This window comes from Pleurodeles waltl, chromosome 7 (assembly GCF_031143425.1).
Source record: "Pleurodeles waltl isolate 20211129_DDA chromosome 7, aPleWal1.hap1.20221129, whole genome shotgun sequence".
Classification (NCBI taxonomy): domain Eukaryota; kingdom Metazoa; phylum Chordata; class Amphibia; order Caudata; family Salamandridae; genus Pleurodeles; species Pleurodeles waltl.
In genome coordinates this window covers 556,521,312-556,544,535 of record NC_090446.1, presented here as the reverse complement: position 1 = coordinate 556,544,535, position 23,224 = coordinate 556,521,312, and the positions used below count along the sequence as shown (strand labels likewise).

The 23,224-nt window shown below is 47.1% G+C and overlaps 1 protein-coding gene across 1 annotated transcript in view; it reads right to left on the bottom strand.

Annotated features, from left to right (window-relative positions):
* Nucleotides 1-23,224, bottom strand: part of LOC138304334 (uncharacterized) — a 510,987-nt gene that overhangs the window by 110,240 nt on the left and 377,523 nt on the right. Inside the window, exon 7 of the mRNA XM_069244299.1 lies at nucleotides 11,855-11,969. Within this exon, the coding sequence (XP_069100400.1) occupies nucleotides 11,855-11,969 (115 nt within the window). The remainder of the gene's footprint in view (nucleotides 1-11,854; nucleotides 11,970-23,224) is intronic.

Genomic DNA, 23,224 nt, shown 5'->3' with positions numbered 1-23,224 from the left:
GCGATGGCACGCCAAATGTCCTTCTTCTGGTGGGCGCTGACCTACATGACATGCACAAGGGAAGCCATTACCAACTGCACCGTAGATGTAAGTGTCCCCCCTCCCTACCCTTGCCATTTGGCACATGCAATCATGTTCCCTGAACTCTGCCCTCTTCCCTCTTACAACCAGCCCTCTCCACCCAGGCCTAGCCCATACAACGTGCTCCCTGTGTACTTACCTGTTTGTCTGGAGGACTGTAGAGTAGCGTGTACTGGGGGAGGACCCCGTCTACTAGTTTCTCCAACTCCTGAGCAGTGAAGGCATGGGCCCTTTCCCCAGACGCAGCAGCCATCGTCGCTTCCAGACCGAGGTCACAGCAGCACTTGCAGTGTAGGTCCTCTCCTGTCGAAGGTCAGGTATCTAGTGATTGAACAGATAGAAAATGGCGGTGACGTCCGCAGCGGTGCGTATCATCACTGCCGGTGCACTTGTTCATTGGCTCCTGGGACCCATAGGGTCCGATGTTAACCAATGCAGCATTGTGCCGCGGTCTACGACCGCCTACCGCGACGGTGTGCAACGCCAACGCAGTTACCCCACAATCCCATTGTCCCAGTGTAGAGGTCAGGCAGCCGCCATTTCAGGGGCCCACATGGCTTCATTTACTTCTGCGTCACACATAGCTAGGCCTACACTCAACACACATGCAGGAAGGGTTTTGTGTTTGGCGTCGTCTTCTGTGTAACTGTGGGTACATACCTTGCTACAATTTGACTCAGTCGTCGCTGTTGTCCTTCCTAGGCACCGTCAGCTGGGACATTTGAGAAGATGGCGGAATCCTCCGGTGTACCGACCGCTGGTGGACTGCTGGTGGACCTGTTGACAATGGAGGAGCGACATGTCATCGTCACCTACCGGTTTGACCGTGCCACAATCAAGGAACTATGTACACAGTTGGAGCCAGACCTGATGTCACCAATCCGCCATCCCACTGGAATCCCCCCTGACGTGCAGGTGCTGTCAGTGCTCCATTTCCTTGCAAGTGGGTCTTTTCAGACAACAGTGGCCATGGCATCAGGGATGTCCCAGCCTATGTTTTCCAACGTCCTGTCCAGAGTTTTGTCTGCCCTGCTGAAACACATAAGGAGATACATAATTTTCCCTGAGGTGGAAGATTTGGCTACAGTGAAAGGTAACTTCTATGCCCTTGGACATATCCCCAACATCATAGGTGCTATTGATGGGACCCATGTAGCTCTGGTCCACCCCCACAGGAGTGAACAGGTGTACAGGAACAGGAAGAGTTATCATTCTATGAATGTACAGATGGTCTGTTTGGCAGACCAGTACATCTCCCAGGTTAATGCTATGTTCCCTGGCTCAGTGCATGACGCCTACATCCTGCGGAATAGCAGCATCCCTGATATGATGGGTCAACTCCAGAGGCACCGTGTGTGGCTATTAGGGGACTCTGGTTACCCCAACCTGTCCTGGCTATTGACCCCAATGAGGAATCCCAGGACCAGGGCAGAGGAACGCTACAATGAGGCCCATGGGCGGACTAGGAGGGTGATCGAACGCACCTTCGGCCTCCTGAAGGCCAGGTTCAGGTGCCTCCACATGACAGGTGGTTCCCTATTCTACTCACCGAAGAAGGTGTGCCAGATCATCATCACCTGCTCCATGCTTCACAATCTTGCTTTGCGACGCCAGGTGCCTTTTCTGCAGGAGGATGGTCCAGATGACGGTGTTGTGGCAGCTGTGGAGCCTGTGGAGCCTGTGGACAGTGATGAGGAGGAAGCTGAGGAAGAAGACAACGACAACAGGGAGTCAGTCATACAGCAATATTTCCAGTGACACACAGGTGAGAACATTATCATTTTTTACATTACATTCACTGTCACACGTCTTCCTCTATCCTGTGTGTAATTTCATAGCATTATTTGGTAACTGAGTTGTTCCTTTCCATTACAGTTTCACAGGTGTGGTTACCAACGTGTGTCATCTGCATGCATCCTTCAAGGACTTGTGATGTGTGACATAGGTATGTTGCCTTTACAAATAGAAACGCATTTTGACACTGTCATTGATAATACATATTACCAAATCATAGACTGACTCCAGATTGTTTTGTGGTTCAAGGGTGTTTATTGAAGTGCTCAAAAATGGAGGGGGGTTGTCAAATGGTGAGTGGGGATGGTGGAGGAATGTCCATGGCAGAGTCCAGTCTATTAGTCTCACAGGTACACTGCCCATCTGGGCATAGGAAGTGGAGCTGGGGCAGTTTAAGTATGGACAGGGTAACAAAGTGGGACAGTGGGAGGACAATCAGGGTGGTCTCATTTCCTGGCGGGGGTCTTGCCATCTTGCTCTGTCCTGTTCCTGGATCTCAGGGACCGCTTGCGTGGTGGTTGTCCGTCTGCAGGGGGTGGGGTGCTGGTGTGGTGGTCCTGTGGCGGGGCGTCTTGTCCACTAGCGCCGGCGGAGGGGGTGAGCAATTCATCGTCCTGCCTAGTGTCAGGGGCCCCTTGGAGTGCCGCGGTGTCCCTCAAGGTCTGCTGTATGTCCTTCAGCACCCCTACGATGGTGCCCAAGGCGGAGCTGATGGTCCTGAGCTCCTCCCTGAACCCCAAATACTGGTCCTCCTGCAGGCGCTGGGTCTCCTGAAACTTGTCCAGGACCATCGCCATCGTCTCCTGGGAGTGGTGGTATGCTCCCATGATGGAGGATAGGGCCGCATGGAAAGTGGGTTCCCTTGGCTTTCCGCCCCCTGTCGCACAGCAGCCCTCCCAGTTCCCCTGTGTTCCTGTGCCTCCGTCCCCTGGACCGTGTGCCCACTACCACTGCCCCCAGGTCCCTGTTGTTGTTGGGGTGGTGGGTTACCCTGGGTTCCGTGTAGTGGTGAACACACCGCTGATTGACCTGTCCTGGGTAAGGAGGTTTGGGCCCGCTGGGTGGGTGCTGTGCTGGTGTTACCAGAGGGTGGAAGGTCAGTGTTGGGCTGTGCCTGTGCAAGGGGAACCGACTGTCCCGAGGCCCACGATGGTCCGGGCTGGTCATCAGGATCCAGTAGGGCAGAGCTGCTATCGTCACTGTGGGCCTCTTCTGTGGGTGGAGTGGAGTTGTCTGGACCCTCCGGGGTGGTGACTGTCCTTCGTGATCCTGCTGGGGCATAAGGACATGATTATTGCATGTGTGTGTGTCATGGTGTGCAATTGGTGGGTGAGTGTCTCCCCCAGTGCAAGCATTCCTGTGTGGGGGTTGGGTGATGATGGTTGGGGGGGGTGTTGTGGGTATGTGCAGTAAGCATGCTTTAGTGCTGGGTGTCCATGCTTAGCTGTGTCATGCAGGGCTTGGTGTTGGGATGTGTGGTTTGTGTTATGAGTACATTAGTGAGGATTTGGAGTGATAGGGGAGGGGGTGAGGGTGGGGGTGTGTGATAGCATGCAGGTAGGGTGGGGGATACAAAGGTTATGAATTGACTTACCAGTGTCCATTCCTCCACCGACTCCTCCGAGGCCCTCTGGATGCATGATGGTCAAGACTTGCTCCTCCCATGTTGTTAGTCCGCCGCCAGTCCGCTGAACCGCAATGTTGTGCCTGGAGACCGCTGAATGCACCTTCCCCCGTAGGTCGTTCCACCTCTTCCTGATGTCCTCCCTATTTCTTGGGCGCTGTCCCACAGCGTTGACCCTGTCGACTATTCTGCGCCATAGCTCCATCTTCCTGGCTATGGATGTGTGCTGCACCTGTGAGCCAAATAGTTGTGGCTCTATCCGTAGGATTTCCTCCACCATGACCCTGAGTTCCTCCTTGAAAAAGCAGGGGTGTCTTTGGCGTGACATGGGGTGGTGTGGGTGATGCGTGGGGTGGTGTATGTGTTGATGAGTGTGGTGATGTGTAGTGGTGTGTGGTGTTTTGTGCATGGATGTTGTGTTGGTGATGGTGTTGTGTGCCTCTGTGTGGTGGGATTGTCTAATCTGTGCTGTCTCTCTGGCCTTCGTGAATAATTTTTGGTAGGGGTTTGTGGGTGATGTGGGTGTGTGTTTTATATTGTGTTGGGTGTGTGGGAGTGGTGTTTGTATGTGTATCAGGTGTGTGTATTTTGAATTGTCCAATGTGGCAGTGTTTTGGAGATGTGTTTGTATTTTGAGCACGGCGGTGTGTACCGCCAATGGAATACCGCGGTTGAAAGACCGCTGCATGGATTCGTGGGCCGTAATAGCATGGGCGGGTTTCTGTTGGCGTGGAGGTGGAGGTTTTGCTTTCACCAGTTTAACACTGACCTTTGGTGTGGCGGACTTGTGTGGGTGTCTGAATTTCGGCGGATTCCGAGATGTGGGTCATAATAGCTGTGGCGGAATTCCGCGGCCGCGGCGGTGTTTTGGCGGTCTTCTGCACGACGGTAAGCGCCTTTTACCACCAATATTGTAATGACCCCCATTATCTTTTCTCTCACGTAGGACTCCTACCACTCCGCATTCCTCTCGCTTTCCACAGCCCCACAAGACTCTCTCATGCCTGTGTGAGTATCAGAAAATCTGAAGCTCACAGCCACCCCATCTTACTGACCAAGCTATGCCCCAGTGTACTGTTTTTATAGGTGGATTGAATCTTTACACACCATGTATTTCATGTGCTGTCTGTATGTACACTTAAGTAACAAAGATGATGAGTCATGTTCAGGCAATCGACTTTGCTGACCCTTGCCCTGAGTCCTTAATGCGGTCCCTGATGCGATGCCCCCTGGCCCCCAGCCTTTCTAAAAATTACCTTACCCCTGCCCTAAGCCCTAAAAGCAGACACCATTGTGACCCCCAACGACCCCAGCCTTCTAAAAACTACCCGACCCCTGCCCCAAGACCTAAAACCGGACCCCATCCTGACCCCCTGGACCCTAGCCCTTCTAAAAACTACCCGACCCCTGCCCTAAGCCAGAAAACCAGACCCCAGTGCGACCCCGCCCACCCCTTTTAAAAACTACCCGACCCCTGCCCTAAACCTTAAAACCAGACTCCAGCGCAACCTCCCTGGCCCCCGGACCTTCAAACAACAATTCGATACCTGCCGTAAGCCCAAAAACCGGACCCCAGCGTGACTCACCCTTCCCTTCTTAAAACTACCCAACCCCTGTCCTAAGCCCTAAATTCAGACCCCAGCACTACACCTGACCCCTGCCCCGGGCCCTAAAACCAGATTCCAGCGCAACCCCCTCGGCCCCCAGCCCAAGAAATACCCATCCCCTACCCTGAACCCTAAAACCACCCCATCCTTCGCCCCAAGCCCGAAAACCATCCCGACCTAAAACCATACACCCTGCTCCAAACCCTAAAACCACCCCACCCCTCGCACCTAGCCTGGAAACAGTCCCCCTTCCCTTAAACCATAACCCCCACTCCAATCCCTAAAATGGTTGTCGCCCCCATCCCCTGCCCCCCACCCTGTGCCCTAAAACTGTGTCACCACCCCCAAGTCTGAACGCCATCCCTTACACCTCCACCCTAAAACCGTACCCCTGTGCTCCAAACCTTAAAACTGTCCCTGCCCCCTCCCTAAAGCCATACTCTCCCACCGCCCAAGCTCTTAACCCCATCGCTACCAGGCCTTTTCCCCCTCCTGTGCCGAGCCTTTTTTTGGCTATTTGGGTCAGTTCGCGCTTAGGCCCTCATAACTTTTTGTTCACATAAGCTACCCATGCCAAATTTGCGTCCTTTTTTTCCAACATCCTAAGGATTCTAGAGGTACCCGGACTTTGTGGGTTCACCAGAAGGAGGCCAAAAAATTAGCCAAAATACAGTGAAAATTTAGTTTTTTTTAAAAAAATGGGAAAAAGGGGCTGCAGAAGAAGGCTTGTGGTTTTTTCCCTGAACATTGCATCAACAAAGGGTTTGCGGTGCTAAAATCACCAGCTTCCCAGCTTTCAGGAACAGGCAGACTTGAATCAGAAAACCCAATTTTTCAACACAATTTTGCCATTTTACTGGGACATACCCCATTTTTACGATTTTTTGTGCTTTCAGCCTCCTTCCAGTCAGTGACAGAAATGGGCATGAAACTGATGCTGGATCCCAGAAACTGAAACATTTCTGAAAAGTAGACAGAATTCTGAATTCAGCAAGGGGTAATTTGTGTAGATCCTACAAGGGTTTCCTACCGAAAATAACAACTGAAAAAAGAAAATATTGAAATTGAGGTGAAAAAATCTGCAATTTTTCTCTACGTTTTACTCTGTAACTTTTCCCTCAATGTCAGATTTTTTAAAGCAATATACCGTTACGTCTGCTGGACTCTTCTGGTTGCGGGGATATATAGGGCTTGTAGGTTCATCAAGAACTCTAGGTACCCAGAGCCAATAAATGACCTGCACCCTGCCTTCGGTTTTCATTCTTTACCGGGTATACAGCAATTCATTTGCTGAAATATAAAGAGTAAAAAATAGCTATCAAGAAAACCTTTGTATTTCCAAGATAAGGTGTTGAGGAGCAGTGGTTATTTGCACATCTCTGAATTCCGGGGTGCCCATACTAGCAGGTGAACTACAGGGCATTTTTCAAATAGACGTCTTTTTTATACACTCTCTTATATTTGGAAGGAAAAAATGTAGAGAAAGACAAGGGGCTTGTTGCTATTCTATGTTCCCCCAAGTCTTCCGATAAAAATGATACCTCACTTGTGTGGGTAGGCCTAGCGCCCGCGACAGGAAATGCCCCAAAACACAACGTGGACACATCCCATTTTTTTACAGAAAACAGAGGTGTTTTTTGCAAAGGGCCTACCTGTAGATTTTGGCCCCTAGCTCAGCCGGCACGTAGGGAAACCTACCAAACCAGCACATTTTCAAAAACTAGAGACCTAGGGGAATCCAAGATGAGGTGACTTGTGGGGCTCTGACCAGGTTCTGTTACCCAGAATCCTTTGCAAACCTCAGAATTTGGCTAAAAAAACACATTTTCCTCACATTTCGGTGACAGAAAGTTCTGGAATCTGAGAGGAGCCACGAATTTCCTTCCACCCAGCGTTCCCCCAAGTCTCCCGATAAAAATGGTACCTCACTTGTGTGGGTAGGCCTAGCGCCCACTAAAGGAAATGGCCCAAAACACAACGTGAACACATCCCATTTTTTTACAGAAAACAGAGGTGTTTTTTGCAAAGTGCCTACCTGTGGATTTTGGCCCCTAGCTCAGCTGGCACCTAGGGAAACCTACCAAACCAGCACATTTTTGAGAACTAGAGACCTAGGGGAATACAAGATGGGGTGACTTGTGGGGCTCTGACCAGGTTCTGTTACCCAAAATCCTTTGCAAACCTCAAAAAGTGGCTAAAAAAACAAGTTTTCCTCATATTTCGGTGACAGAAAGTTCTGGAACCTGAGAGGAGCCACAAATTTCCTTCCACCCAGCGTTCCCCCAAGTCTCCCGATAAAAATGGTACCTCACTTGTGTGGGTACGCCTAGCGCCCACGAAAGGAAATGGCCCAAAACACAACGTGGACACATCACAATTTTTTTAAAGAAAACAGAGGTGTTTTTTGCAAAGTGCCTACCTGTAGATTTTGCCCCCTAGCTCAGCCGGCACCTAGGGGGAACCTACCAAACCTGTGCATTTTTTAAAACTAGAGACCTAGGGGAATCCAAGATGGGGTGACTTGTGGGGCTCTGACCAGGTTCTGTTACCCAGAATCCTTTGCAAACCTCAAAATTTGGCTAAAAAAACACATTTTTGGCTAAAAAAACACATTTTCCTCACATTTCGGTGACAGAAAGTTCTGGAATCTGAGAGGAGCCACAAATTTCCTTCCACCCAGCGTTCCCCCAAGTCTCCTGATAAAAATCGTACCTCACTTGTGTGGGTAGGCCTAGCGCCCACGAAAGAAAATGGCCCAAAACACAACGTGGACACATCCAATTTTTTTTACAGAAAACAGAGGTGTTTTTTGCAAAGTGCCTACCTGTAGATTTTGGCCCCTAGCTCAGCCGGCACCTAGGGAAACCTACCAAACCTGTGCATTTTTTAAAACTAGAGACCTAGAGAAATCCAAGATGGGGTGACTTGTGGGGCTCTGACCAGGTTCTGTTACCCAGAATCCTTTGCAAACCTCAAAATTTGGCTAAAAAAACACATTTTCCTCACATTTCGGTGACAGAAAGTTCTGGAATCTGAGAGGAGCCACAAATTTCCTTCCACCCAGCGTTCCCCCAAGTCTCCCGATAAAAATGGTACCTCACTTGTGTGGGTAGGCCTAGCTCCCACAAAAGGAAATGGCCCAAAACACAACATGGACACATCACATTTTTTCACAGAAAACAGTGCCTACCTGTAGATTTTGGCCCCTAGCTCAGCCAGCACCTGGGGAAACCTAGCAAACCAGCACAGTTCTGAAAACTAGACACCAAGGGGAATCCAAGATGGGGTGACTTGTGGGGCTCTGACCAGGTTCTGTTACCCAGAATCCTTTGCAAACCACAAAATTTGGCCCAAAAAACACTTTTCCTCTCATTTTGGTGACAGAAAGTTCTCGAATCTGAGAGGAGCCACAAATGTCCTTCCACCCAGCGTTCCCCCAAGTCTCCTGATAAAAATTGTACCTCACTTGTGTGGGTGGGCCTAGCGCCCACGAAAGGAAATGGCCCAAAACACAACGTGGACACATCACATTTTTTCACAGAAAACAGAGGTGTTTTTTGCAAAGTGCCTACCTGTGGATTTTGGCCTCTAGCTCAGCCGGCCCCAGGGGGGGCAGAAATTGCCTAAAATAAATTTGCCCCAAGGGGAGCGACCCTTGCCTACTGAGTCGCTCCCCTTGCATGACGGTGCAAAAAAAAAAGATCCCCAGTGCTTAGTGGTTTCTGCCCTCCTTGGGGGTTTCTGCCCCCCTTGGGGGCAGATTCACCTAAAATCGGGCGATTTGCCCCCAAGGGGGGCAGAAATGGTCTAAATACAATTTGCCCCTCCATGGGAGCGACCCTTGCCTAAGGGGTCGCTCCCCATCTCTAAAAAAATAAACAAAACAAAAACACACAATAAAATTAGCCCTGGCGCCTAGAGGTTTCTGCCCCCCCTGGGTGCAGATCGGCCTAATACCAATAGGCTGATCTGCTGCCAGGGGGGGGCAGAAATGGCCTAAGATACATTTGTCCCCCCACCCCCCCCGGGGAGCGACCCTTGCCTACAAGGTCGCTCCCCTTGCGTGACGGCGCAAAAAAAAAAGATCCCTGGTGCCTAGTGGTTTCTGCCCCCCTTGGGGGCAGATTGACCTAAAATCGGCTGATCTGCCCCCAAAGCAGGCAGAAATGGCCTAAATACAATTTGCCCCTCCAGGGGAGCGACCCTTGCCTAAGGGGTCGCTCCCCAACACTCTAAAAAAACAAACAAAAAAAAAAATGTGCCCTGGCGCCTAGAGGTTTCTGCCCCCCCGGGGGCAGATCGGCCTAATACCAATAGGCCGATCTGCCCCCAGGGGGGGCAGAAATGGACTAAAAGAAAATAGCCCCCCCACACCCCCAGGGGAGCGACCCTTGCCTACAAGGTCGCTCCCCTTGCGTGACGGCGCAAAAAAAAAGATTCCTGGTGCCTAGTGGTTTCTGCCCCCCTTGGGAGCAGATTGACCTAAAATCAGCCGATCTGCCCCCAAAGCGGGCAGAAATGGCCTAAATACAATTTGCCCCACAGGGGAACGATCCTTGCCTAAGGGGTCGCTCCCCTTACGTGAAAATCACGAACAAAAAAAAACTCCCTGGTGTCTAGTGGTTTCTGCCCCCCATAGGGGCAGATTGGCCTCATAAAAATAGGCCAATCTGCCCCCAAGGGGGGCAGAAATGGCCTAAATATAATTTGCCCCCTATGGGAGCGACCCTTGCCTAAGGGGTCGCTCCCCACACCTAAAACAAAATACAAAAAAATAAAATAAAAAATTATCTCTGGTGCCTAGAGGTTTCTGCTCCCCCTGGGGGCAGAAAAGGCCTTAAAAAAAATGCCCCCCCCCTGGGAGCGACCCTTGCCCAAGGGGTCGCTCCCTTATGCCAGTTTCATTTTTTTTTAAATATCCCTGGTGTCTAGTGGGCGTTTTGACAGCCGGATTGCTTTCAATCCGGCTGCCAAAACGCAGAGAGAGACTTCAAAGGGAAGGAAATACATTTCCTTCCCTTTGAAGCCTCTCTCGGCCTCCCCCACGTGATCGGAAGAGAAATGCTTGCACGGGGAGGCTCTGTGACAAACAGCGTGCGCTCGCGGGCTGATGTCACGGGGGTCGGGGGTGGAAGGGGAAGGGCTTCCCCTTCCATCACTGCCCTTGGGGGGGTGGGGGGAAGCACACAGAGGGAGCGAGAGCGCTCCCTCTGGGCTGTGTGCCGAGGACGTAATGGTTACGTCCTCGGCACAGCAGCATTGTGCCGCAGGGCGTAACCATTACGTCCGCGGCACAGAACCGGTTAAACAGTACCCACCAAGGCCCAGGCCCAGTCCCTCTTACCTTCCTCTTGAAGACAAAGAGCTAGCTCCTATGAGGAGCGGCGCAAGTCATTCTGAGGAAACACAAGTTTCTCTGTTTCCTCTAACATTGCTGATAGCCTTTACCATGATTAATACGCATTGCCCTTACCATGCATACCATTACAAGATATTTTTTTTGTCTTAATGGTATGAGTGGTAAAGGCTATTTGTGGTAATGATGCATGCAGTGTAACACATGCGTGGTAATGGCTATTCGGGGAAACAGCCACGTTGTAATGGCTGTTTCTCCACACTGTCAGATGGTTGTTTTCAAAATGTATTCAGAGAGAAAGTACATAGGCCTGCACATTAAAAGTCACATCCTAAAACAAAGGCCCATATTTATACTTTTTTAGCGCTGCATTTGCGCCGCTTTTTTACACAAAAGCGGCGCAAACCTACAAAATACAATTGTATTTTGTAAGTTTGCACCTCTTTTGCGTCAAAAAATGGCGCAAATGCTGCACTAAAAAGTATAAGTATGGGCTAAAATGAGGCTCTGATGGTCATATACAAAGTGATTAAGAGCTTTTTTCATTGACTCAACACTTCAGTAGATGACCAAGTATAATTCTTCAGACATCTGAATTAAAGTCATACTAAAGTACAACACCAGAAAGGTAAATTTACTCTAATCATTCTTAAAAGAAACACAAAATATTTCAAATAAACAAAGGTGAACTAAATATTAAAAAATTGGAAAACAGGATGCAAAGAGGATAAGACATTTTAGGGGGAAATGGAGAGGCGCTGCTGTGCTAAATTATTGACCCATTGCAATCTCTGGTGTTGATCAGACTCACACAGTACATTGTTTAACTGTCTAGGGTGGCTTCGCCCTTCTGCATGGAAACTGTTAGCAGTCTTGTCTTGTCTTCCCAGCGCACAGCATCTTAGCTTAAAATGTGAGGCAGTGATTAGTGTTTATATCATACCAATATCAATACCAAGTAGGGGTTCAGATTCCCCTTGAGTCAGTGCACTCATACAGGGAAAAGGAAAATTCCTGTGGGTCTCCCGCTTGCTTCCTCCCATTTCAACCCTCCTACTCTAACCTGGACAGAAACATATTTGGAAGGGGGTGCAGGTGGTGGCTATGACTGGTGCCTCAGCAACAGTGGCAACAAACCTACCTGATTTTCATCACAAGGGATTACAATTAATTATTTTTGTTGACATAGTAAAAAAAAAACTCATTTACTACTCAGTGTTCCTATACCAAATGTAGCAGTGCAGTGGGATATGGCTGGCCATTTTAACTGAAGTACTATTTTCACACCTCAACAAGATTCCGAGCCACAGCATATGTTGAGCAATTAGTTTGTTTTTCAGAGCTTTGGTTATCACTGTACTGGATGCTATAGAACATTTGTTCTGCACATACCTGCTAAAACTGGTCACAATAGGAAAAACAAGAGTAATCACTGGACCGTCAAAAGTAACTGTAGAACAGTCCAGCACTTCTTGCCCACTTTTCAGAAGCATTCCTCGACCAACAACTAAAAAAAAGAAAATACGGAATCCGTTAGGTAATATAACTAGGTTCACATACAGGGCACAAGTCCTAAAAAAAGAAGTGGGGTGACTAACCAAGTTACATCATGGTGTGTGACATTGCATGTGACATCACAGGAAGTGGCATGACAGCCCATGACCTCACAGGAAGCACCACCAAAAGAAGTGACATCAGATCTTAAGACCTCCCACATATAACGCGCATTACCAGATTTAACAAATTAAAGCTCATCAGTATTTAAGTCTGTGACTTGAGTTTCCCTGCCTGAAGGAATTAACAACTCCAATGTGGATGACTTTTGGTGACTAACTACAGAAGCGAAGCCACTAAGTGCCACAGCTAGACATACTAAACTTGGCACCAGGAATGAAGCACAGTTTGTGCATTACATTAAAACTGCTAAAAACTATAATTGTGACTATCAAAACTGTAAAAATGCATTAATCTACCTAGCATACAGCCACTGTGTACATTGACAATTTTAGCCCACTTTGGCCATTATCAAAAACATTGCATTTGGTATTCCAAGCACGGCAAACAATATTGCAGATGAAAGATGCAGCACTAGCTGTGTATTCTGCACATATATTAATTTAGACATTATGGATCATGCTGTATTGCCGTAGGATGTTTAATAATAAAAAAAACAAGTAGATAGTGGGACCTTTTACATCATTGAAACTCTAACATGAGTAGCAAAACCACGTAAAAATACCATGCATCCGGTATCTTTGTTGTGATGGGCAGTAGGATCTACCTTCCTAGATTGAGTATCATACACATAGTGGTGAGCAGTAAGACATATGTTAACATCTGACAAGGGATTAAAAAAAGGAAGAGGAGGACCCATCATGAGACCTATGAATATTAGTGAAGAAAGGCATGCAGTACTAAGACAATTTTGTAAGGGTGACTTATCAAGTTCATGGTGCTGAAACCTCTTTCGCAATTATTTGAAGTTACTGGTAGTATGTTCATTGCCCTCAAAACGGGCTGCATTTTTTCTGAAATCTCATTTCCAACATCATTATAGTCTGAAACTTTCTGATATGAGGTTATAATTAAGAGAGAATCTCATGCACAGGTCTATAACTAAAACAAACTAAATACCTTAAAACTACTCTCCTCTGCATTTGTTTGAGGGGGCTGCTAGGAGTGTGTTTCTGAAGCCATTAGTATAGCCAGGGTCCTTAAGGACAAGGACAGGCAGCAAAAAGTAGTAAAATAATACAGGAAGAACAATGCTGAATCCAACAATCAAGTGGTAACATTATTATAGAAAAAATATAAAACATGGGGGATATTTAAAATCAATAAAGGGCTTAAATATATAGAGTAACATAATGAACAGTGTGGTGAACTATACCTAAATCTTTGAAATTGTATATCTCTGGTTGTACTGATTGGATTTTTGTTGTTTGGTCACAAATTGTTTATTAAATTATGAGCTATTTTTCTAATTTGGTTTGGGATTTTTCTTTTGTTGTGTTTTCACTTAATTACTGTTTTTATGTTGAGTAAATACTTTACACAGTGCCTCTAAGTTAAGCTTAACTGTATTTGTGCCGAGCTACCAGAGGGTTAAGCTGAGGTTATTTTAGTGGCTTTTGTGGTTCACCCTGACAGGGATTATAGTTGTTGCTTGAAAGAATTTTCACCACCCCTCAATATATAACCCAATTAAAAGCCCTGTCAAGGGACGGAATTACACTATGTGAATGCAGAAAACCTAGGGTCAATCTTGGCTTCCTGGATTGACCAAATTGTGTGACTCTAGGCAAACATGTCATGTGTTTAATTCAAAATAATTCAGTGTTGTTTCATGTACAATAAGAACTTGGATACAGTAGGCTCCTATTAACCAGCAAGCCCTGCCGGGCTTCTTCCTTCCTATTTCAGTCGTTTGCAGCATGTGCTCCAGCTCCAATGGTAGGCAAGGCACAGGAGGGCAAAGGCAGGTGTACCAGCTTGGCTGATTACCTTCTTAAAGTGTATGCAAGCTGCATTCTAGGAGAATCAGAGTGTGGACATGTTTATACGTTCTTCCTTCTGATTTCTTCCACGCTTCTGGCACTTGGAATGCTGTGAAATGCTGTGAAAAATCACAGGGCGTACACAAAGCAATTTACCTGCCTTGCTACTGCACTATGCAATGATCCTCACAGCAGTGCTGGAATTGGAAAAACTTGACTCCAGGAACGCATCAATTATGAGTCAAGGTGTGGCAACGAAAAGAGGAAGTGGATTAACAAGGGCAGAGTCTTAAAAAACAGTCTGAACGTTAACACATATTTTTTTTTTTTAAACTCTGCCACAAAGAAATTGGAACCAAGGAGAAAATCACTTGTACACCGATAAAAATTTGTTTAAAAAAATCTGTTCTGGCTTAATTGATCGCAAAGGCTGCATATAAAAAAGTGTATAGGTTTAAGGTGCCTAGTGCAGATATATTTGTATGCATAGTAAATTTCAGGGAATAATTATAATAATAATAATAACGATAATAGGAATAATGGTAAGATACATCTAGTGGTTAATGCACTTGCTGGATAGAGATCACGACTCATAACGTAGCAAAGAGGGTCATTGTGTATTCTGCAAAGCACATCCTGTAACAGGCACATGACAGCTTTTATTTCATGTAGGGAGGTAAGAGCTTTTAACACTGAGATAACTTTGTTGCTTGCAGTTCATAAATTGTAGTCCTAATATAACAGAATGAGCTATCAGCAGACATCAAGGACCTGCGTGCAAACTGCAGGGCATGTGTTTACCCAGGGCCACTGGATTTATGTGATTCCACAGCTGCAGCAGTTTCCACAAAATCATAAATTTGACACACTTTCCACATAATTCATCATCTGTGGCATAATCTGCAGATTTTAACAAAAAACCGTTTCTAACAGAAATGGATGAAAATTTGCTAAAAACATGGTGCCATGTGTCCTTGCACAGTGGGAGGCCCTTCGCAAAGGATGACTGGTTATGTTTTTGTTGTTTACTGCTGTATTTGGGTATTAAACTGGTACTAGTATGATTAAATATTTCATAAGACAATGCTGTCATGTGTAGAATTGAAATAATAATGAAGTAATGCTAACACATAATGTGCTGATTTACACTGCATAATTTGCATTTACTTGCTGCATAATTTAGTCAACCGTCCCACATAATTTGGTCCTCTGCTGCCACATAATTCCAGTGGCCCTGGTTTGGACCATACTGTTTTTTCTATTAATCTGTTATTATAAGGCTGCTAAAAGGGGTTCTTTTAGTTAGTAATACAGTCTTATTGGCACAGACAACCCCCAGCATTGCATTAACGTTTGAAATCCTGACTTTATGTTTCTCCCAGTTATGCTTTCTTAACACATAATACCTACCAGTGAGGTTGATTTGTATAACCTACACTTTGTAACCCTCAATAACTTTTGTAACACATCCTAAACATTGATTTATACACTTGTATAATGTGTTATCAGTGTATAATGTGTGTGCTGTAAAGCATTCTGACACCGTAAAATCGGATTTGTAGCACTACAAAAGAATACAATTATTTAAAAAGTGGTATTTAAACTGTTACTCATGTAAATACTCATACAGACTGATACATCTGGCATTCTTACAGTGGATGCATATCAATTGTATATAGGAGCTGAATAAAGTGAAAAAAACTTGCCTCCAGATCCTAGAGTTGGAAATGTCCCTTTCTGCAGGGTTATCCTTAAACTTTTTGCCATTCTCCTCCTATTTTTCTGAACCCTTTTTGTCGCCTTGTGGACTCTGGCCACTTTATGACTTCTATGCATGTGTTCTCTCCACTACAATTTGATATGATTGATTTATACCTATGTGGCTTATTTAATTTACCTGTAAATCCCTTGTAAAGTGGTATACCATATACTCAGGGACTGTAAATTAAAAGCTACCAGTGGGCCTGCAGTGCAAATTGCACAACCCACAGAAGTAGACTGTCAAACCTTTCTCAGGCCTGCCACTGCAGGGCCTGCGTGCTCAGTTTACTGCCACACTGGTTTGGCAAGTCAAACCACTTGCCAAAATCTAATCTCCCTTCTTACTATGCCTATGTCACCCCTAAATTAAGCCCTGTATAGCCCTATGGGCAGGGTGCTGTGTATGTAAAAGGTAGGACACATATTTTTATGTGCTACATGTCCTAGTAGTTTTTCCCTGCTGTGAGTGCTGCTCCTGTCATAGGTTTGCATTGGGAATACCCATGTATGACTAAATGGTCATTTCTGATCTATAAGGAGTAGCGTGGGCATGTTTGGAATGTTCAGAATGGTAGTGATAATTCGTGCTTACTGGTGTAACTGGACTTTACATTACTATATTAGAAATGCCACTTTTAGACAGTGGGAATTTCTGTGTGTTTATAGCTCTGGTGCTTTGCGGCCTGACTTCAATCCACATCAAGGGCAGAGTGACAGCTCCACTTTGTGCATACTTCTCAGGCAGCCATCCATCAAGGAGGGTTAGGTGTGACAGGGTTACACCTGCATTCATCTACATACTGATGATCTTCCTGGAATGGGACAGAGGGAGGCGGGGCACACTTAACACTTCTATAGTCTGTGTCCTGCTCTCACACAAAGGGCTTCTTTACCCCCTACTGATGTCTGAATCCTGGGAGAAGGGGAAGGGAAATTCTTGGAACTGGCCAGACCTGGCTGGAAACTTCTCCCACCTTCTAGAAGCTGGCCATTTTGAGTATAAGTAGAGGGGCTCTTGCCCATGATTTTAAGAGCACTTTTGGAACTGGGACTGGATCTCTGTCAGAAGGACCGCTGGACTGCACAAATGACTCCCTGGATTGCTTTTACACTTGTTTCCCTGCTGATCAGCTGCTCCTTGACTTGGGTTGGATTGGCATTGTTGGACTGCCAGTAGGAACCACCCCTACCTGCCTGTAGGGTGCTGGTCTCTCCATCCCCTGTTGCCTGCCTTTGTGTCCCTTTGAGTGTCTCTGTGGAGGCCAGCATATGGTGAGCACTGTGTCCTGCTCCTGGTTTCATTTACAACTAGCACATGGGGAGCGCTTCACGTTTCACTTCATAAACACATGGTGAGCACAGTATAACCTGACTCCATTGGGGCTACCGGCGCATGGTAAGCGCTGAGCAATTCCTTCTTTCCCCCTTGGTTGTATGGCCGGCATGAGAAGGGCACTAAATTTCGGACCATTCAGAAGTGAGGCCATTCTCTCGGGTGGTTAACCTTCTGCACCTTTCAGTTCCCCTGCTTGCTCCAGCACCACATTCTGCTCACCATAGCAACGCTGAGAGAAGCTATGACAACAGGACCACTCCACGACCCGAGGCAGGCCAGCCCTCCGAAGACCTGCTCCAGCTGGCCCCGTCACTCTGGTCTCCACAGTGTGCTGTGCCTGCTCTATAGGACCGGTGTGGCAGCCAAATCCTCCCTGGCATTCCCTCCAGCTGCACCATTCAAGCAAAGAGAGCGCGGGACAGCACGCCACCAAGAGAGGAGAGAGAGAGGCTGTCCCCAGAGGGAGACTGCGCCTGAAGGAAAGTACTGCAGAGGGGAGAGTACCTCCGACATCAGGGAAGCTGCCTCACACCTATCCTGTGGGCGGATCCAGGGGAACTGTTTGCAGATCTGCGCTGCAAGTGGGAAGCTCCAGGAAGGGCCCCCGACTCACCCAAGTGTTGCCCCCATCTCCTGGGTCGGCCGCTTATGAGTTATTTCTTCTTGGTGGAGGTCCCTGGTTGCCACTGGGACGTGCTTCATCCCCGGAGGTGCTACCTCTGGTGATTACCGTAACATCTGTAACAGGTGCGCGTCCCGCAGCCTACGAGATAACCCTGGCCAAAGTTCCCTACATGAGTGCGCTGTGTCCTATGATGGTGAATTGGGTGCCCTCAATAGTGTTTACACTAGTACGATGAGTTGTGTACCTGCACCTGATGCAGCTCATGCCCTGGAATGATAGTGTATGTCGATTTGGTACTTCACTAGCCACATAATAAATGCTAGCTGCTTTATCTGGAAGGAGCTTATAGTCTCACTTTGATCTATGTGTCATGCCTCCCACAACATCACTTTATTTGCCCCAGTGTGATGCGTCATACATCCATTGGATGTCCTGCATTTCATTCCCTGATGTTATAACCTGTGTGTTTTGCCTTGCATTGTCAGGACAACAAGTCTATCCTGATTACTGCATAATAGCACATCAATGTTTTCTTCCCCAATGTTTTGAAGTCTACTAGTAGTTTCCTTCTTGCACTCATTGCGATGTTGGTGACAATTGCCTAGTGGCAAAGTAGATTCTGATTGATGTGATATTGGTCTATGATTTTTGTATAATATATTTGATATTTTATACACTTAGGGGCATTTTAAACTCTGTTTTCACCGAATTAGCGTCATTTTGTTTTTACCCTAATTCAGTGCAAAACTAACTTCATACTTATACTTTGGCGCTAGACCCTTCTAGCGCCAAATTTATGGAGTTAAAGTCATTTTTTGGAAGTAGAAACCTACCTTGCCTTAATGAGAGGCAAGGTAGGCCTTTCCGTACAAAAAATGACTCTATGGCCTTAACACCATATTTATATTCCTGTGCAAAAGTGATGCACGGGAGGGAGAAGGGGTCAAAAAATGGTACAAAGCTTGTTTTGCCCCATTTTTTAACTCCTGGGTCAGGGCAGGTGTTAGGGGACCTGTGGGCCTATTTCCACAGTGGAGCACCATGGAATAAGCCCACAGGTGCCCTCTCCGGCCCCAGGGACACCCACACCAGAGGGACGGCAGAGGATGGCGGACCCCATCCCAGGTAAGTACAGCTAAGTATTTTATTTTATTTTTTAAAGTGCCATAGGGGGGCCGGAAATAGGCCCCCATACATGGCACAGGGTGCAATGGCCATGCCCAGGGGACCCTTGTCCCCTGTGCTGGCCATTGGGGTGGTGGGCATGACTCCTGCCTTTTCTAAGGCAGGAGTCACGTGGCATGGTAGGTTTAGCACCATAAAATGACGCTAATCTGGTTAGAGTAATTTATTTTTACTCTAACCTGCCTAAAGTCATTTTTTGGTGCAAAACCCCCTTCTTCCATACTGCCAGCCCTACCCGACTAATGTCATTTGTTTTGATGCTAGCTTACCCTTTGCACCGGCTTGCACCCTTCCATAAATATGGTGCCCAGCTGGTGCACAGAAATGGTGCAAGCCAGTGCTAAACTTTTTGGTGCAAAACTGCAATAGTGCAGTTTTGCACCAAAAAGTATAAATCAGGGCCTAGGTGTGCAGCCTCTTTTGTGGTGTATTTTATTGAGTCACTTGTGTGAGTGTGTTGCGCAAACACTTTACACATGACCTCTGGATATAAGCCTGACTGCTCTGTGCCAAACTACCAAGGGTTGAGCACAGGTTATCTTTGGTGTATAACTGACACGCCCTGACTAGAGTGGGAGCTTCTGCCTGGCTGAAGCACATACCCTAGCTAACCAGAAACCCCATTTCTAACACTACGTTCTGTTAAGTACTTGTAAATTGAAAAGTTGAATGCCTTTGCTTCTGTTCCATTGTGTAGGCATCTAGTTGTTAGGCCCCATAAATCCTCCAGCCAGGTTCCTACTGGAACAAAAGGAGGGCTAATGGCCCCTTAAACTGGGCCTTTGTTATGGCCCATCTGGAATCTCCAATAAGAAAGCCCCCTCACTGCCTGCAGTTTGCTGCTCAGAACAGAAAGTAGTCAACGTGCAGGCGCTATTGAATGTGTCCTGGTGTCAGCAAATTACACCAGGTCATATTCGGCATATTTCATTGGGGCCCAACTTTGTGGCAGGGTGGACGACGACCACATTGTGAAAATAGTGGGTGGATACTGTCCATCCTTCTTTACCGCCGACTTGTGCCATGTTCACATATTATTGTCTTCACATTACATGCCATTTTTGGCGGAGCTTAAAGTCTCATTTCTCCACTTTTAGTTATTCCAAAGCAGCACAATGTATCTCATAAGGCACGAATACCCATAGTGGCCTGAATTTGCAGTGCCTCTTGAAACTGTTGTTTTGAATAGCTTTTTGCCAGCTCACAAGGGTTTAAAGAAAGGGGGCAAGATTTATTAAACTTTAACGCAGCACAACGCAGCAAGTCACCTTGCGGCGAAGTGCTGTGTGAAAGGGCGCATTCCTGCCCTTTCCTTGCGCTGTCGCCCCTTTAGCTGCCTAGCGCTAATGTAGGCTCCCTTTCTTCATGGTGCAAGGGTGCCTGCGTGGCAGGCAGGATTTTATTGTGCAGGAAGAGACACCTCCCTGCACAAATACAATCCTTCGAGGCATTTTCCTCCTTCTATGTGTACTGCAGAATGCAGCACGTGTAGAAAAAGGAAAAAACAAGGAGCAAATAAGATATTTCTTCTTGTTATGCCTCTCCTGGGGAAGGCACAGCATGTTGATGCATTCCCAGGTCTAAACTAATGATGAATGATGAATCTGGGAAAGCACCAAAATCCAAGGGTGGATGAGTGGGAACACCCATGCTTCACCCATAGAACGCTTCCCTGGGGCAGAAAAACATAAGGCAGCAATTTATCAAGCCACTCAGTAACACGCAAGGTGGCCTTTTGTGACATGATAATTCTGACTTTAGAGTTGTGTTGCCTTTGCACTTCCTCACATGCCACAAGGGCGAAACAACACTTTGATAAACCTGGCCCAGGGTGTCTAGCTTCCCAAAAGAGAAGAGGGACCAAGGGGCATATTTATACTCCGTTTGCGCCGGAATTGCGTCGTATTTTTTGACGCAATTTCGACGCAAAACTAACTCCATATTTATACTTTGGCGTTAGACACGTCTAGCGCCAAAGTCCATGGAGTTTGCGTCATTTTTTAGCGTGGACACCTACTTTGCGTTAATGAGATGCAAGGTAGGCGTTCACGTCTAAAAAATCGACTCTGAGGCATGTGCGTCGGATTTATACTCCCGGGCAAAATTCACGCCCGGGAGTGGGCAGGTCAAAAAAAAATGACGTACGGCCGCTTTTGCGCCGTTTTTTAGCGCCTGCAAAAGGCAGGCGTTAAGGGACCTGTGGGCTCTGAAGGAGCCCAGAGGTGCCCTCCCATGCCCCCAGGCCCCCCCTTGTCACCCTTGCCCACCCCAGGAGGACACCCAAGGCTGGAGGGACCCATCCCAGGGACATTAAGGTAAGTTCAGGTAAGTGTTTTTTTGTTTCTTTTTTTTTGTGGCATAGGGGGGCCTGATTTGTGCCCCCCTACATGCCACTATGCCCAATGACCATGCCCAGGGGACATAAGTCCCCTGGGCATGGACATTGGGCAAGGGGGCATGACTCCTGTCTTTGCTAAGACAGGAGTCATTTCTATGGGGGTTGGGAGTGAAAAAAAATGGCGCAAATCGGGTTGAGGAGAAAAAATTGCCTCAACCTGACTTGCCCCATTTCTTGACGCCCAAGATCCATTTTCCCCTATGCCGGCGCTGCATGGTGTACGTCGTTTTTTTTAACGCACACCAGACGGCGCCGGCGGCTAACGCCGGCTAACGTCATTCAATAAATACGGCGCCCGCATGGTGCTTCAGAATGGCGTTAGCCGGCGCTAATTTTTTTGACGCAAAACTGAGTTAGCGCAGTTTTGCGTCAAAAAGTATAAATATGGGCCCAAATGACTCCAGTGCTTAGTCTTGCATCTCAGTTGGTGTTAAGTTTCCATTAGGCCTAACTGAAAATACTTTGCATTTATTTCATTTTTGATAGTCAATATTTCTGAAAAAAAACATTGTTGTGTGGCAAAGTATTTCCTCAGATATGGTCATGTGTATATATTCGTATGAAACCATATCTGTGAAATGAGCCCATTACGTAGATTGCAGTTTTCTATCACGCCTCATTCCAAGGAACCATGGGAAGCAAGTGGAGGGTGAAAGGAATACACGCACGAGAAAAAGAGACATAATCTAACCTTAATCTTGTATATATAGCTGAGCACTGGTGATGAAATGTAGGAGGCTGGTCCTCTATGTCGTGTGCAAAGCTAGGCACACTGTGCAGGGGGTCCAGACAACCACACGTTGGTTTACAGAGGTAAAAACTAGACCACTTAGTATTCTAATTTTTATGGTAGCTTAGTCAATCAGTTAGGCCAATCTTGGAGAAGTGCAAAGCATTTGTTGTACCCGCAGTATCAATAAATGAGACCACACACTTGAAAGAATAACTCAAGACCAATTTATACGAATACTTCAGATTTTTATATAAATTTTAAGATCAAGATTGAAATGTATTAAAAATAGTCTTTCTGTAAGTAATTTCACACCATAGAAATCAATGGCAAAAATACACATTAAATCAGGCGTTTACCAGTGTCTCCTTTTGCAGGTATGTCGAAGTCATCGGTGGGTACCCTGGACCAGGTGGAGAAGTCTGGGCAACTCCTGGTTCCGGTGGGAGCAGCTGCAGAAAGGCTATAGAGCGGGTGCCAGGCCACTGTGGGGGACCACTTGAAAAAGCCCTGCACTGGTGGACTTAGAGGTAAGCTGGTGGGTCCCCTTTGAGTGCCAAGGTTGCAAGGGGTGGGGGACATTTAGGACACAGCTGGATCTTTGGTGCAGGGCACAAGGTGGCTGGGTGCCGAGAGAATCAGTGAGCCAGGAGCTTTGTCCAAAGGTTCCCTTGGAAGAAGGAGGTAGGTACCTTGGATGGTCACTTGCAGGTCAGCAGGGGGACTCTACTCGGAGGTCTAGCTGGTTCCTGAAGTTGCTCAACTAGGGCTTCCTCCTGGACCTTTTTCGGTCCTGAATGGACTGTCCTTCTGGATGTCCAATGTGAGGTGACCAGTACCTGGGTCTATTGCACGGTCTGGCCACTGGAGGTCACAGTGCCACAAAACTTGGCACACTGACAGGTCTTGTCCTCACGGTCCAACAGGCAAAGTTTAGTCTGGCTGAGATGGATGGTTTCTTTGTCAGCAGGTGGTCAGTGAAGTGGGCTTCACTAGATCTTTGGTTCCTTCGTGTTGCAGAGTGATGCCTTCACTCTGGAGGGAGATCTTTGGCGACTTGTGAAGAGTGGAGGTCCTCTGGGGGTTTGTAGAGTCTGTCCGATGTCCAAGCAACCCCTCAGTGGCGATTGTCGAGTCCTGTGTGCAGCTGGCAGGGTTTGGCACCTTTTCTTGGTGCAGCAGGACTTCACTTCTCGAGCCTTGGGTCTTCCTTGTTGCTGGTCTTCCTTT